This window comes from Tripterygium wilfordii, chromosome 13, assembly GCF_013401445.1.
Source record: "Tripterygium wilfordii isolate XIE 37 chromosome 13, ASM1340144v1, whole genome shotgun sequence".
NCBI classification, from domain to species: Eukaryota; Viridiplantae; Streptophyta; class Magnoliopsida; order Celastrales; family Celastraceae; genus Tripterygium; species Tripterygium wilfordii.
The window spans coordinates 12,423,690-12,437,372 of NC_052244.1; the positions used below are offsets into that span (position 1 = coordinate 12,423,690).

At 38.4% G+C, this 13,683-nt stretch overlaps 2 protein-coding genes across 2 annotated transcripts; one reads left to right on the forward strand and one right to left on the reverse strand.

The window, feature by feature from the left end:
- Positions 1-220: 220 nt before the first annotated feature.
- Positions 221-3,641, forward strand: LOC120012881 (probable prolyl 4-hydroxylase 10). Its single transcript, XM_038864420.1, has 8 exons — positions 221-572; positions 654-738; positions 1,308-1,405; positions 1,516-1,613; positions 2,476-2,605; positions 2,722-2,909; positions 3,125-3,212; positions 3,306-3,641. The coding sequence occupies exons 1-7, from the start codon at positions 379-381 to the stop codon at positions 3,196-3,198; spliced, it is 867 nt and encodes a 288-aa protein (XP_038720348.1). The 5' UTR covers positions 221-378; the 3' UTR covers positions 3,199-3,212; positions 3,306-3,641.
- A 244-nt stretch (positions 3,642-3,885) lies between these two features.
- LOC120012880 (aconitate hydratase 1) lies at positions 3,886-9,883 on the reverse strand. Its single transcript, XM_038864419.1, has 20 exons — positions 9,653-9,883; positions 9,440-9,544; positions 9,151-9,311; positions 8,917-9,009; positions 8,602-8,787; positions 8,231-8,392; positions 7,894-8,038; positions 7,644-7,786; positions 7,519-7,575; positions 7,339-7,418; positions 7,178-7,253; positions 6,419-6,604; positions 6,189-6,256; positions 5,985-6,103; positions 5,771-5,892; positions 5,538-5,636; positions 4,977-5,456; positions 4,563-4,661; positions 4,225-4,467; positions 3,886-4,117 (listed from the first exon to the last, which is right to left on the reverse strand). The coding sequence occupies exons 1-20, from the start codon at positions 9,657-9,659 to the stop codon at positions 4,043-4,045; spliced, it is 2,706 nt and encodes a 901-aa protein (XP_038720347.1). The 5' UTR covers positions 9,660-9,883; the 3' UTR covers positions 3,886-4,042.
- Positions 9,884-13,683: the final 3,800 nt, after the last annotated feature.

Sequence of the window (13,683 nt, forward strand, 5' to 3'; positions counted from 1 at the left end):
GTGAATCCAATAACCCATACCTCCACTCCATACTCTTTTCTAACGGGCCTCTTAGCCCATCTATTATGGGCTCATTGGGCCCAATGATTTGCGGCTTCTCTGTTTCTTTTCTTGTTTAGTTGGGGCGTCGGAACCATTGGGCCGCTTGTGGGCCTCTGTTCTGAAGTATCCACTAATGGAAGCTTTATACGCGCGCGCGCAGACTTTTCAACTGACAAACACGAAAATAATTAGTTATAAAAAATCAGAAAGATCGCGTACTGTTCTCTGTCAATCGTCCAGGTCTCAGTCTTCAAATTCTGCTTAGGGTTTCGAGATCGACTTTCCAAGATTCGAGTTTTTTTACAGACTGCATCTCGGACTTCAGTTTCTCAAACAATGGTGAAGCCGAGGCACTCTCGCATGTCGACGCGGAAGTCGCCGTCGTCGACTCTTGCTCTCACTATGCTTCTCATCTTCACTTTCGTGATCCTGATCCTCCTCGTTCTCGGGATCCTCTCGATTCCCAGTTACTCAGGAGAATCTTCCAGAGCTAACGATCTCAACTCAATTGCACGGAGGAATGCCGACAGGTTTGTGTTTATTAGTGTGTGGTGGTCTGTTTGTAAGGTGCAATCTGGTGAATATTTTGATTGTTTTTTCTTGGGATGCAGGAGGGAGGGAGATGAGGAGAGAGAAGAGCAGTGGGTGGAAGTGATCTCTTGGGAGCCTAGAGCCTTCGTGTATCATAATTTCTTGGTTAGTTTTCCCAGTTTAGTATTTCTGCTTTATTTGTGGATGTTAGGGATCTGTAATGTAGCTCCAGCCTCCAGTTGCACTATTATTTTTATGATTTTTATAGTGATGAGCTCTTTTTTATTTTTAAAAATCTTCAAAATATGATCTTTATGTTCCAGACTTGCATTTGTGTCTCAAATCTACATATGGTCATCAGGTTCAGTGAAGGCCATGGATGCCACTGTTTTGTTCCTTTATAATTCATCTTTCAACCTAGGCCTTCTTTTGAAATACTTAAAAGTAGTAATATACAATGTGAGTAGACACTCCAGAGGGAAGGCTTGCAGTCGAGGAGGGCCCTTAATGCCAGAAAGTTGGATGCAAGGGTCGTTCCGAGGCTTGTAATTTTAATTCATCATGATTGATGTTAATAGCTATCTGATTATTTTCTCAGCCAATGGGGTTGTGCGTGTTGTGATGGAATATTTAATTTGTTGGGCCATGGTTGTGATTCTCTCCTTCTGCATTTCTGTTTGAAATAAGCCTCAGCTAGTGTAGGCAATTACTGAATTTGGTGAATGTTTTTGAAGACCAAGGAGGAATCTGAGTATCTCATCAATCTTGCCAAGCCTCATATGCAAAAGTCAACAGTTGTTGATAGTGAAACTGGAAAGAGTAAGGATAGCAGGTGTGCAGTAATTACCATTTTTCATGTGTTGCTCGAGTTTATTCTTGTGGATGATCTCAACATTTCACTTTACTAATATGTGACGCTTTGACTTATACCTTTGATGGTAGGGTGCGCACAAGCTTTGGGACATTCTTAACTAGAGGACGTGATAAAATGATTAGGAATATTGAGCAAAAGATTGCAGACTTTACCTTCATACCTGTAGGTATGCAGTTTTGGCTTTTATATCTCTATATTATTTCTTTTTTGTATATTCTACAGATTTTGTTTTCATTGTAGCTCTTCCTTTTTTGTTTAAAGTTGCCTTATACAATTATGTTTTCGTTGTCAAGTTCTGCCAAAATTCTTTCTTTAATTCCACTCCATAGGCATTGAAGGAATATGATTTAGTGTTTTTAGGTAAGATATGTGCGAGTCATTAACTTGTTTGCATGATGATTAAGAAAGGGATGTGAGAATGCTATTATGGAGCTCAGCAATGGTTGAGGCGGGCAAAGATTTTCCTATTAAAACTGGAAATAAAATTCTTCTTGCTACTAATTATTGATTAAACTAATTTCTGCAAATGTGAATTAACTTTGACAGGCCTTCCACTTGATGATGAAATATTTTTCAATAAGAGTTGGGAGCATTCAAAATTGATGAAATAATCGTCACTTGTGTAGGCTGCCCACTTCCATACCTAGGGTACCCGTAGCTTCTTTCTTCCAGTGTACATGACCAAAATGGTGCTGAATAGCAGCTACAAACTCAGTCGTTCCTCCACTTATAAATCAACTTTGATACTTGAATTGATGATATGATGGGGCATTTGCCACAACCATCCCAACCAGCTTTACCTCTTTAACTATGTCGCTGCCACTGCCACAATATGGAACAATTCACCATTTTGAATCATTAATGGGTGAGACCCTCTTTTAAGAATCAAGAATTCTCTCCAATATGATTCACTTGAAGTTTATCTTTACTTCAACTAGTCCGCCCCAAGTGCCTTTCGGTCTATCTGTTGTTGGTTAGTTATTTTACCATGCACAAGCAATCACTTAATTGGGAAATGCAATTTGCAGAGCATGGTGAAGGACTACAAATACTCCACTATGAGGTTGGACAAAAGTATGAGCCTCACTTTGACTACTTCAGGGATGAGTACAGCACAAAGAACGGGGGTCAACGTATAGCTACGGTTCTTATGTACCTGTAAGTTGTGCGAACTGTCCACCTTGTTTCTCATTGACTCCTGACGTTTCTCAATATGTGCTTTATCGATAATGGTTTCTTTTTTTTTTTTTTGTATTTGTTTATTAATAACACAGGTCAGATGTTGAAGAAGGTGGCGAGACAGTGTTCCCTGCTGCCATAGGCAATTTTAGTACTTTGTCCTACTGGAATGAATTATCTGAGTGCGGGAAAAGGGGGCTTTCTGTTAAACCAAAAATGGGAGACGCATTGCTTTTTTGGAGCATGAAGCCTGATGGCACACTAGATCCATCAAGTTTGCATGGTTAGTTTCATTCAATTTGTGTTATTGCTGATATGTGTGGAGATAGTATTTGAAATTGGGTGTGAGGGTACGGATTCCCTCGTGTGCGCTTTTGCATCATCTCCTTATTCTGACCCTATGACATCTTTTTGTGAGTTTGTCTTCTGCAAGTTTTTCCATTCATTATTCACGGAAGTTACGTACGAGCTCTATTTTGCCTAATGACTTTTTGCCAGGTGGTTGCCCACTGATTAATGGTAACAAATGGTCGGCTACAAAATGGATGCGTGTCAATGAGTACAAGATTTAAGTTGCGCCTGAAAGGTATCAGAATAGACACTATGGGCCAACATATTACTATTTGAATGATCCATGTTACAGAGAACTACATCAACGTTAACATTCTCCCCTTGGCAGGTTAAAAATTTGGCTTCACCTAGTTGCTGCGAAGTAAGTTGTGTCTCAGCAAAGAATTCAGCTCATATGATTTTGTAAGAAGCTCAACCTTGCTGATGTTCTGCCATCCGTACGTGCACTTTTTTGTTGGAGCCTTTCAAACATGACTGATCAAATAAGGTGCTGTATGTTCAATGGGTACTCGGAGAATCAAATAAGGTTGACACTGGTTGTTCATGGAGACATCTTCTTTGCTAAATGGGAAAGCAAGAACTATGATGTAATGAATGTATGTTATGCTCGTTGTACAACTCTATAGATTGAATTTAAACAAAATAATTTCCCTTTTGCTACTTTTTCTTGGTGATACTTTTTTTGGTGATTTTTTATACCCTTGTGGCCACGCATGAATTTTGACCCAATTTATCACTTATCGTCATGAGAGAAATTTCTGTAAGCACAGGTCAGTTTAAGCTCATATTGGATAGAGTCGTTATATAAAATGGATCTTCCATTTTAAAGTGCAGCAGATTCAATTGCTTCAACCAGAAACAAGAGGAAGAAGATACATCATCTAATCCCCATCAATAAAAAAGAGGAATAAAATGAAAAATGACAGTTCCTTTATATCTCAAATCGACTTTGTCAAAAGCATTCAGATATTCCTCTGATTTATTAGTAAGAGAAAAACTTCAAAATTGACACAATTTCTCCAAAGCTCAATCTGGCATCAAGAGATAAAATTAGTTCTTGCTGATTCAATGTTTAGCATCGATCAAGTTCCTGATGGCATATTGCAAGATGCCTCCATGGTCAAAATAAGCCAATTCCACCTGTGGCAAACCAGAAGAGGCAACAATGAATGAAGTCGAACGATCAAGATAATTATAAGGATAAGATGGATTTTAAAGCAAAGAGAGCTATATGACTGTCCTAGTACCTCTGTATCAAAACGTAGGGTACACAAGAATGATTTGCCACCGTCGGTCTCCACCTTGACATCCTGGCCTGGTCTAATTTCACTAATACTGCTTGGAAGATCAATGCTGTAACGTTCATGGCCGGTCAAGCCGAGGGTCTCAGCATCCTCTCCAGATTTAAAGCATAGCGGAATGATGCCCATTCCCACCAAATTACTGCGATGAATTCGCTCAAAGCTTTTTGCTATCACTGCCTTCACACCCTGCATGAGGATGGCATTTTTATGGAGATATTACAAAAGCGATAAGATACGTGAGAATTGTATACGATGGAGTTTGATGCTGTAAAATATTGTACCAGTAGCTTTGGACCCTTGGCAGCCCAATCACGAGAACTTCCACTTCCATACTCAGCACCGGCCAAAATAATTGTATCTTGGCCCTCGCTCTTGTACCTCTGTTAACAAAGGAAATTATGAAGAATTTAAAACCAAGAAAACGCAGTTTTAATACCTGGACTAGAATATGTCAATTTTTAGGACAAAAATAATCTATTTTTATACAGGGCACCAATATATATCCCAGCGAACAGACTACAGTGAAAGGCGGGCAATGCATCTATTAACTTCCACATTTTAAGTATACCGACGCAACTCTCAAATTTATGATCTCATAAGGGGGTATCTATTTTTGGGCATGCCTCAAGGCTTCTTTGTTTGACTGTAAGGCAGAAGTTGGTAATGGGAAATCAGAGGAATTAATGAGAAATTACCATGGCTGCATCAAACACAGATAGTTTCTCTCCTGTGGGAATGTGAACTGTTTTAGGCCCAACTTCTCCATTCAACAGCTTGTTGACAATTCGAATATTGGCAAAAGTGCCTCTTGCCATCACTTCATCATTGCCACGACGACTTCCATAAGAGTTGAAGTCTCTTCTATCAACCCCATGTTCCATTAGGTATCTGGCAGCAGGACTGTCTTTATGGATGCTACCAGCTGGTGATATATGATCTGTCGTTATACTATCTCCAAAATTGAGTAAGCAGTAAGCAGCCTTCACTCCAAATGGGCCTGGAGGAGACATGCTCATTTCTTTAAAATACGGTGGCTCATGAATATAAGTAGATTTTGGGTCCCATGAGTAAAGCTTGCCAGAGGGTACTGATAACTGATTCCACATGGGATTTCCTTTGGTGATTGCTTCATATGTAGCCTTAAACATATCAGGCAGCACGCTCGATTGTACAACCTGTAGATGATGCAAGTTAAGGTGAATATCCACTTTTGTCCAAACTAATGAGATTAAATTAGAGCAGGCTTAAAAGCTCACTTCTGCTACTTCTTCGTTGGATGGCCAGATGTCCCGGAAAAATATATTCTTTCCATCTTTTCCTACACCAATTGGTTCTGTTCCAAAATCAATATCGACCTGCAGCAGTGTCCCTTAGTTATATGTTTAACAGAGTAGACATATCTTCAACCATATCAACATCTATGCCAGAAACTACTATTGTACACAACTACCATGAAGCAAATAGTACAAAATTAATATAAGTTGCATACCGTGCCAGCGAGGGCATAGGCAACCACAAGCGGAGGTGATGCAAGGTAGTTGGCCCTAGTTAAAGGATGCACACGACCCTCAAAGTTCCTATTCCCAGACAATACCGCAGCAGCGACAATATCTGCAAAATATATGCAAGTTACCCACCTTAGCCAATTTTACAATTTACAAGACGGATAAGAATAAAGACTGCTGACAACGGAAGAAAGTTACCATTTTCTGCAATAGCTGATGCCACTGACTCATCAAGATCTCCCGAATTCCCAATGCACGTGGTGCATCCATATCCAACTATATGAAACCCTAGCTGATTCAAATAGTTCTGCAATCCGCTGTGGAAGAAATACCAATTCCAGAAAATTACTAACAGATGGCACAAAGTTTTAACATGCAGTATATTGGATTCTGCAAGAGTACCTCTTCTGCAGGTACTTAGTAACAACCCCAGAACCAGGAGCAAGACTTGTCTTAATCCAGGGTTTTACCTAATAACAGAGGAAACATGATTCAGAATTGTGATTGACCAATACAGAAGCACGCATACCAGAGATCCTGCTGAATAATTGTATTCTATGTTTAAGTGATTCTAATGAAAACAATCAATATAAACTAACTTGATGTAGAATTCTAAAGAAAAGACATCTGACCTCCAAACCTAATTCACACGCTTTCTTGGCAACCAAAGCAGCTCCAAGCATCACACTTGGGTTTGAGGTATTCGTGCAACTGGTGATAGCTGCTATAACAACATCACCCTGCCTAAGTTGTGCCCGAGTACCATGGAATTCAAACTCTACGACCTTGCTTTGAGATTCCTTTGGAATTGCAAATCCCTGCAAATAAAATGCAAGTAAGCAGAGAGAAAATAACCATTCTGATAACTCTTGTGTGGGCTGAATCAGAAGGAATTTGGGCTGGTTGAAAGATGAAGCACTAAAATAAAATGATGTCCATGATTCAAGCAACAGGCGTTCTTCTAATCTATGATGTATAATTCCTAGCACCAGAAGTCCAAAATCTTTTATACCAACCCTTTATAGACTGAACAATTCCTTCAATGAATTTTTCCCTGACCCAGACAATAGGTAAGAGTTGTATAAGATAAAATATATGCTATACTATGCAGATCTCATAATTATAACAATTCAACCAAATTTAAGTCCGGTGGCTCAATGTAACCATGTATGCTGCCAAATCTTCACCAAATAGCTTATGCAAGAGCTTCTTCCTTTTTTATCTTTCGGAATAACAACGTTTCTATTCAGAATCACATGGAGATAAATTTTTTACATCCTTGGTTGTTGCAGAATAATCCAAAACAGGAAACAAGGCCTCTTCTACTGCGTGCAGTGTTTTATATCCATGACATGACACCAGAATCTGTTTCAGTTTGTAAAGATTCTAACCTTAAATCCAACTTTGCTGTCTAAGCACGAATGCCAATCTGCTTTCATTTCTTTCAGGGGAACTCGATCATGTGGCCTGCGTAGGTCTGATGGTTAGAGGCAGGGCATAACAAATGGAATGCAGTTAATTATGATTGTGTGCACAAATGAAAATTTCAAACCTCTTTGGCCCAGATACACAGGGTTCCACATCCTCAAGATTCAATTCAAGATATGAAGAGTACACTCTTTCACCCTGAGGCTGATCTCAGAAAACAGTTTGTCAACGAGAAACCACAACACCATCAAATTGCATTAAAATACATTAGAGAGAAAATTAAAGTAAATGTGACTTCGTTTACCTCACTGTAATCCACAAACATTTTGTTTGCCCGCAAATAGGACTCTATCATAGAAACCTGCAGTTTTAGTCCATCAAGACATACCCATTTTCGATCACAAAATAAAGTTGCAATCTATCACTTACAGTTTCATCACTTCTGCCAGTCAGTTTCAGATACTGAAGTGTGACATGATCCACGGGAAAGAAGCCCATGGTTGCACCATATTCAGGAGACATGTTTGCAATGGTGGCACGGTCTGCTAATGACAGTTCGCTCATGCCTTCACCTGCAACGATGAGTAAGCAGCAACAACAAGGATGTAAGAAGCAACGAGCCAACGACAACCATAAATGATTAAAAAAAACAAGACTGTTATCGTACTAATGAGCTTACCATAGAACTCCACAAACTTCCCAACAACACCATGCTTCCTCAGCATTTGAGTTACAGTCAAAACCAAATCAGTAGCTGTCACACCATCTCTCAGTTTTCCCAGTAATTTAAACCCGACCACACCAGGCAGGACCATGCTCATAGGCTACATTCCACAGCAAAATATTGCAAAAGAACAAAGAGTAAGTTCAGTACTGCCGAAATTATGGGCATATTAGCAAACATCAAATCCTTCATGAACTAGTTTGCGAGATGGAGCTTAGTGTACCACATTTAATTAATTAAAAAGTATGGTCACAAAAATGTAGCAACAGAACAAAAGAGCAAATTCCCTTACCTGTCCAAGCATTGCAGCCTCTGCTTCTATGCCACCAACTCCCCAGCCAGCAACACCTAAACCATCTATCATGGTTGTGTGTGAGTCTGTTCCAACAACACTATCGGGGTATAGCAAACCATTTGTGTTGAAGACGACTCTCCCAAGGTATTCTAAATTGACCTGGAAATAACCACACAAAAAAAAATCAATAGCGTTATACAGTGGGAACTATGTAGAAGAAAAAAAAAATTAAAACATTAAAGAACAGAGGGAGCACATTATAAAAAGCCACATAATATGAGTAACCAGGGTTCATTGGACAACATAGCTGAACAGACAACAAAAACCACCTGAGTTTATAATTAACCTAATGCAAAATGTCAATTCACCTGGTGAACGATCCCTGATCCAGGGGGAACGACAAGCATGTTATGGAAAGCATTTGAACCCCATTTAAGAAAAGCAAATCTTTCTTTGTTTCTTTGGAACTCAAGTTCCATATTTGCATTTACAGCATTTTCTGATCTTGCCACATCAACCTGTACTGAATGATCAATGACAAGATCTACTGGAACCTGCATTCACAAATTCTACACATTAATCCAACACAGAAAATAAATAGTTCCAATACAATTCCACCTAATACGATCGGCAGAAGTATAAATCCCAATCCAATCTATTCATTTATAGAGTGTGAAGCTCACCAAAGGGTTAATTTTGTTAGAATCACCCCCAAGACGGTTCATTGCATCTCGCATGCAGGCAAGGTCCACAACAGCAGGAACACCAGTGAAATCCTATAAACCATATGACAAGACTGTCATTCAAAGGTCATCATACTAAAAACCACAAAGAGAAATAACAATAGCAATTAACACCACCAGTAAATCACCACCAAATACAGGAAACGGCATATTGAAATTTCCGGCATTGGGTACCTGCAAAAGCACTCTAGCTGGCTTGAAAGGGATCTCAACCAGCTTAGGAGAAGTGTTCTCCCAATCAATGATCTTTTCAACGTCCTTACTCTTAACTTGGAACTCATCACAATTCCGGATAGCTGATTCCAATAGAATTCGAATGGAGTATGGCAGTTTCTCTGCAAGAACATGAACTCGCAAACCTCAGAATCCAAAACTCCAAAATCTAACAATGATAAGATTGAGATCCAATATGATGAATTACAACTTCAATCAAAACTAGATTAGAGAATCAGAAGTAACCGACCAATCCTGGGATCATTGAGAGCAGGCAAGCTGTAGTACTTGCCAAATTCACCACCCTCTGGTTTCTCAAGTGTCTTTAATATGCTCTTGAAAGGGTTCCCAGACGCTGAAAACGAATAACCCACAAAACAAAAGCAGAAGAACAAAATCAGAGTCAAAAACCCACACCAGAAATCAGAATAAAGAGAAGGAATTCGATTCGTGTTGACCATACCCATCATTCAGAAGAATCCCAGGTCACAAACTTTAGAAGAAAATGATGGAACAACTTTTGACAACAGCGAGATCTAAAGAAAGTGTTCCGTGCTCAGTATATGCTTATTGCTTAGAGAGGGTAGGTGAGGTTCCTGATATTTCTTTATCTGCTCAGGGAGGGCTCGTGGTTGTCGTATGTTCGGTGCAAGTATATCCGCGTATCCAAAATGGGCATGTGAAGCAATGCTGACGTTCCCCCGTGATTTGCAAATTGACAACTTCGAGATGTATACACATACAAGAACATACCATTTATGCATTCTTATATGAATTGGGTAAATATTCATTTTTCGTTCTTGTTTTGATTTTTGAAAATTGAATCAATTTACCATTTGATTTGATAGATCAAAGAGAAGGTTTGTTTTGGTATTGGAATAACTTAGGTGATATGGGTGAATTTCTATTAGACCAAATCGTATGGATTCCAAAGGTATTGAATTGTATGGATTTGGAAAGTACTGAATTCGATTACCATTGAAAGTAATATCTTGTGATCACATATTATGCTTTGGTAGTTTGGTTTGGTCAAACCAAAATGATACGAGTCCATAATTTTAGTGTCTATAAATGGTCTCCACACTTCTCCTCATATCACTTTTATGGACAATTATGGATATCAAAATTAAGGACATGTACTTCCGTTCCGTTGGTCAAATTTGTCAGGTGGACGATGTTGATTACATTGTTGAATTTTACTAGAGTTTATAATATGGATAAGTCAAATGAAGTACCAACGAGAGGTGACTCGATTAATCGGTTGGATTAGACACATGAATATTCAATAATTCAATTCAAATCAGAAGCAAATTTCTGAAGGTATTTCAAAAAAAAAGGAAGTCAGATGAAATCAGGCCCAGCAAAGATATGACTTCACCGCTGGGCCTCTGGCACTCAATTAGAGCGGTGGGCCAAACCTGGGACCGCTAATTGGGCTCATTAAGATGGGGCCGTGGGTCTTGCTGATTAGTCACCGGAGGACTGTCTCTGATCCCGCCGGCAAGGGTCCAAAACTCCAAGGGTTTTTCGGAAAAGTAACACTTTTTTAAACCAAATTTTGAAAACTAACCCACTTTTTTAAAAACATGAAATCTAACACTTTTTTGCTTTTTTCTGACTGAAATACCCTTATCACATACCACAATACACATCAATGCCACTCACATCCCACAGCAGACAGAGACATCCGTAACCCATCGAGAAAAACCAAAATCCGATTTACCGAAACTCCATTCCTGACATTTACCGGTGTTTATTTGCCGCACCAAATCTTCGGGTGTTTCTTCAAGAGGTCTGGGGTTTAGGCTTGGGCATTCTTCAGCCTTATCGGCGTTCCCATCGCTGCCGTCATTCTTGCTCTATATCGACATTAATAACCCCAAGTGAGTGATTTTTAAGTTCGCATGGTATATAGGCTTCGTTAGAACTCTCTTACCTTGCATTCAATCGTATACACACCATATTCATTTGATTCAGTTTATGTTCTTCTTCCAGTATTTGTTGAGATTTGTTCGACTTTTTGTTTATTGATGTTCGAGTATTTTTGTAGATCTGTTCGAGTATGTACTGATAGATGTTCGAGTGAGATATGTTCGAGTATATACCGATATATCTGTTCGAGTATTAGTTGAGATATGTTCGAGTATTTACCGATAGATGTTCGAGTTTTTGTTTATTGATGTTCGAGTTTTTTTGTAGATATGTTCGAGTGAGATCTGTTCGGGTATTTACCGATATATCTGTTCGAGTATTTGTTGAGATCTGTTCGAGTATTTACCGATATATCTGTTCGAGTATTAGTTGATATCTGTTCGAGTATTTATCGATATATCTGTTCGAGTTTTTGTTTATTGATGTTCGAGTATTTATCGATATATCTGTTCGAGTTTTTGTTTATTGATGTTCGAGTATTTGTTGACTTCACAGAATGATAAAGGAAATATTTGATAAAAATTGACATTAGGTGAAATAAACTCTAACGTGCCCATGTAAGGATTACATCGTTTATGTCATTCATTGCAGTTCCAACATGGGCTGCAAGGTCCAAAAGGGACTCTTGTAGCCGATAAGCATTTTGGCCTCGAGCGTGACCCCATGCATTGTCACGAATTCTGATCAATGCATCCCTCACTGAACGGAGCACGTCCGTGTAGGACTGGTTACGTTCATATTCGTTCTGAAGGTTGCTTTCGGCTTCCTTCAGTAGTTCTTTCAACCCTTCAATGGAGTTCTCAGGATTTTCTCTATATAACTCCTCAGATACAGTGAATATGTCGACGATAGGGTCTTCAGGCTCCTCGGTGTTCGTCGAAGTGGAACCTTTCTCTTGGATCCCTGTCTTCTTTGAAGAAGACGGGTCTTCAGTCTTTGCTCTCTTTGGAGGAATGGGGTCTTCCTCTTCATTTATTGCTCTCTTTGAAGAAGTTGGATGAGAAGAACTCATTTTAGATCGAGATGGGTGATCTTTGATTTAAGAGGATAAAGGAAGGATGACCTTAAACAGTTTCTTCCTATGTCCTATTTATAGTTGAAGGAACAACGTTCTAATAAGTGGGTAGTTATTTTAAAAGAACGTGGGGAAGCTAAAACGGTTACTACTCGAACTCTTCAAATTCTATGAATTAAATTTGAACCTAAATGATTCGAGTAATATGTGATATGTGTTCGAGTATTTTGTTACACATGTTCGAGTAATATGTGATATGTGTTCGAGTATATTGTTACACATGTTCGAGTATATTGTTACACATATTCGAGTATCTTTCATATGTGTTCGAGTATTTTGTTACACATGTTCGAGTAATATGTGATATGTGTTCGAGTATATTGTTACACATGTTCGAGTATCTTTCATATGTGTTCGAGTGTTTTGTTACATATGTTCGTCTATTATTGGATATATGTTCGAGTATTTACTTATATCTGTTCGAGTATTATTTGATATATGTTCGAGTAATATGTGATATGTGTTCGAGTATTTTGTTACACATGTTCGAGTAATATGTGATATGTGTTCGAGTATTTTGTTACACATGTTCGAGTAATATGTGATATGTGTTCGAGTATATTGTTACACATGTTCGAGTATCTTTCATATGTGTTCGAGTATTTTGTTACATATGTTCGTCTATTATTGGACATATGTTCGAGTATTTACTTATATCTGTTCGAGTATTATTTGATATATGTTCGAGTTTTATGTGATATATGCTCGAGTATTATTGATGTGTGTTCGAGTAAATATTTCAACAGGTTAAATATTGCAACAGATATTAAATGAAACAAATAATGTAACGGAAATAGAAATTTTATTTATAAAATTTTTTATTACAACCTAACTCCAGATGTTCAATTTTTCACTTATTTTATCTAAAACCTCCTTGATCAAAACAGATAGATCAAGGAGGGAGTCCTGGAGTTTATGGGTGTCCTGCTCCATAGCTCGCTTCTCAGCTAGCTCATGGAGCTGGGACAATGAACTCCCAGCAGATTGGAGAGCTTTAGTAAGCTCTGCAATCTTAGCTTCGTGATCTTCCAGGTCTTCATATGCCTCCTCCAGTTCCTTCCTCAAGGTGTTGACAGCAGTCCGAGAGGATGTCATATTATACAAAAAGGAGATTTCTCTTTTCGGTTGATGTATATCTTTCCCGTAGATAGTGCTATATATATAGGAATAATCCTAAGTATTAACTCCACTGTATTTAATGCTTATCAAAAATCGAAACGTCATAATTAATATTAAACATTAAATCTCAACTAATCCCACGCGTTTTGAAAAGATAAACATAGAAAATTGGAAAACGTACAACTAATAACCATTAAAGATAAGGGTAATATCACTTTTATCCGGATAATAGTATTTAAAAATATGGCTTATTTTTTATTATATATGTTCGAGTGTTTTAGGATAACTGTTCGAGTGTTTATGATATCTGTTCGAGTATTATATTACATATGTTCGAGTGTTTTAGGATAACTGTTCGAGTGTTTATG

Coding starts and splice junctions, on each gene's coding strand:
- LOC120012881 (XM_038864420.1), top strand. CDS start 379: ATGGTGAAGCCGAGGCACTCTCGCATGTCGACGCGGAAGTCGCCGTCG. Junction 1,406..1,515: donor GGAAAGAGTAAGGATAGCAG/GTGTGCAGTAAT, acceptor CTTTGATGGTAG/GGTGCGCACAAGCTTTGGGA. Junction 1,614..2,475: donor CTTTACCTTCATACCTGTAG/GTATGCAGTTTT, acceptor TGCAATTTGCAG/AGCATGGTGAAGGACTACAA.
- LOC120012880 (XM_038864419.1), bottom strand. Junction 6,104..6,188: donor ACTAAGTACCTGCAGAAGAG/GTACTCTTGCAG, acceptor TTTCTTCCACAG/CGGATTGCAGAACTATTTGA. Junction 4,468..4,562: donor CCAAGGGTCCAAAGCTACTG/GTACAATATTTT, acceptor ATCCTCATGCAG/GGTGTGAAGGCAGTGATAGC.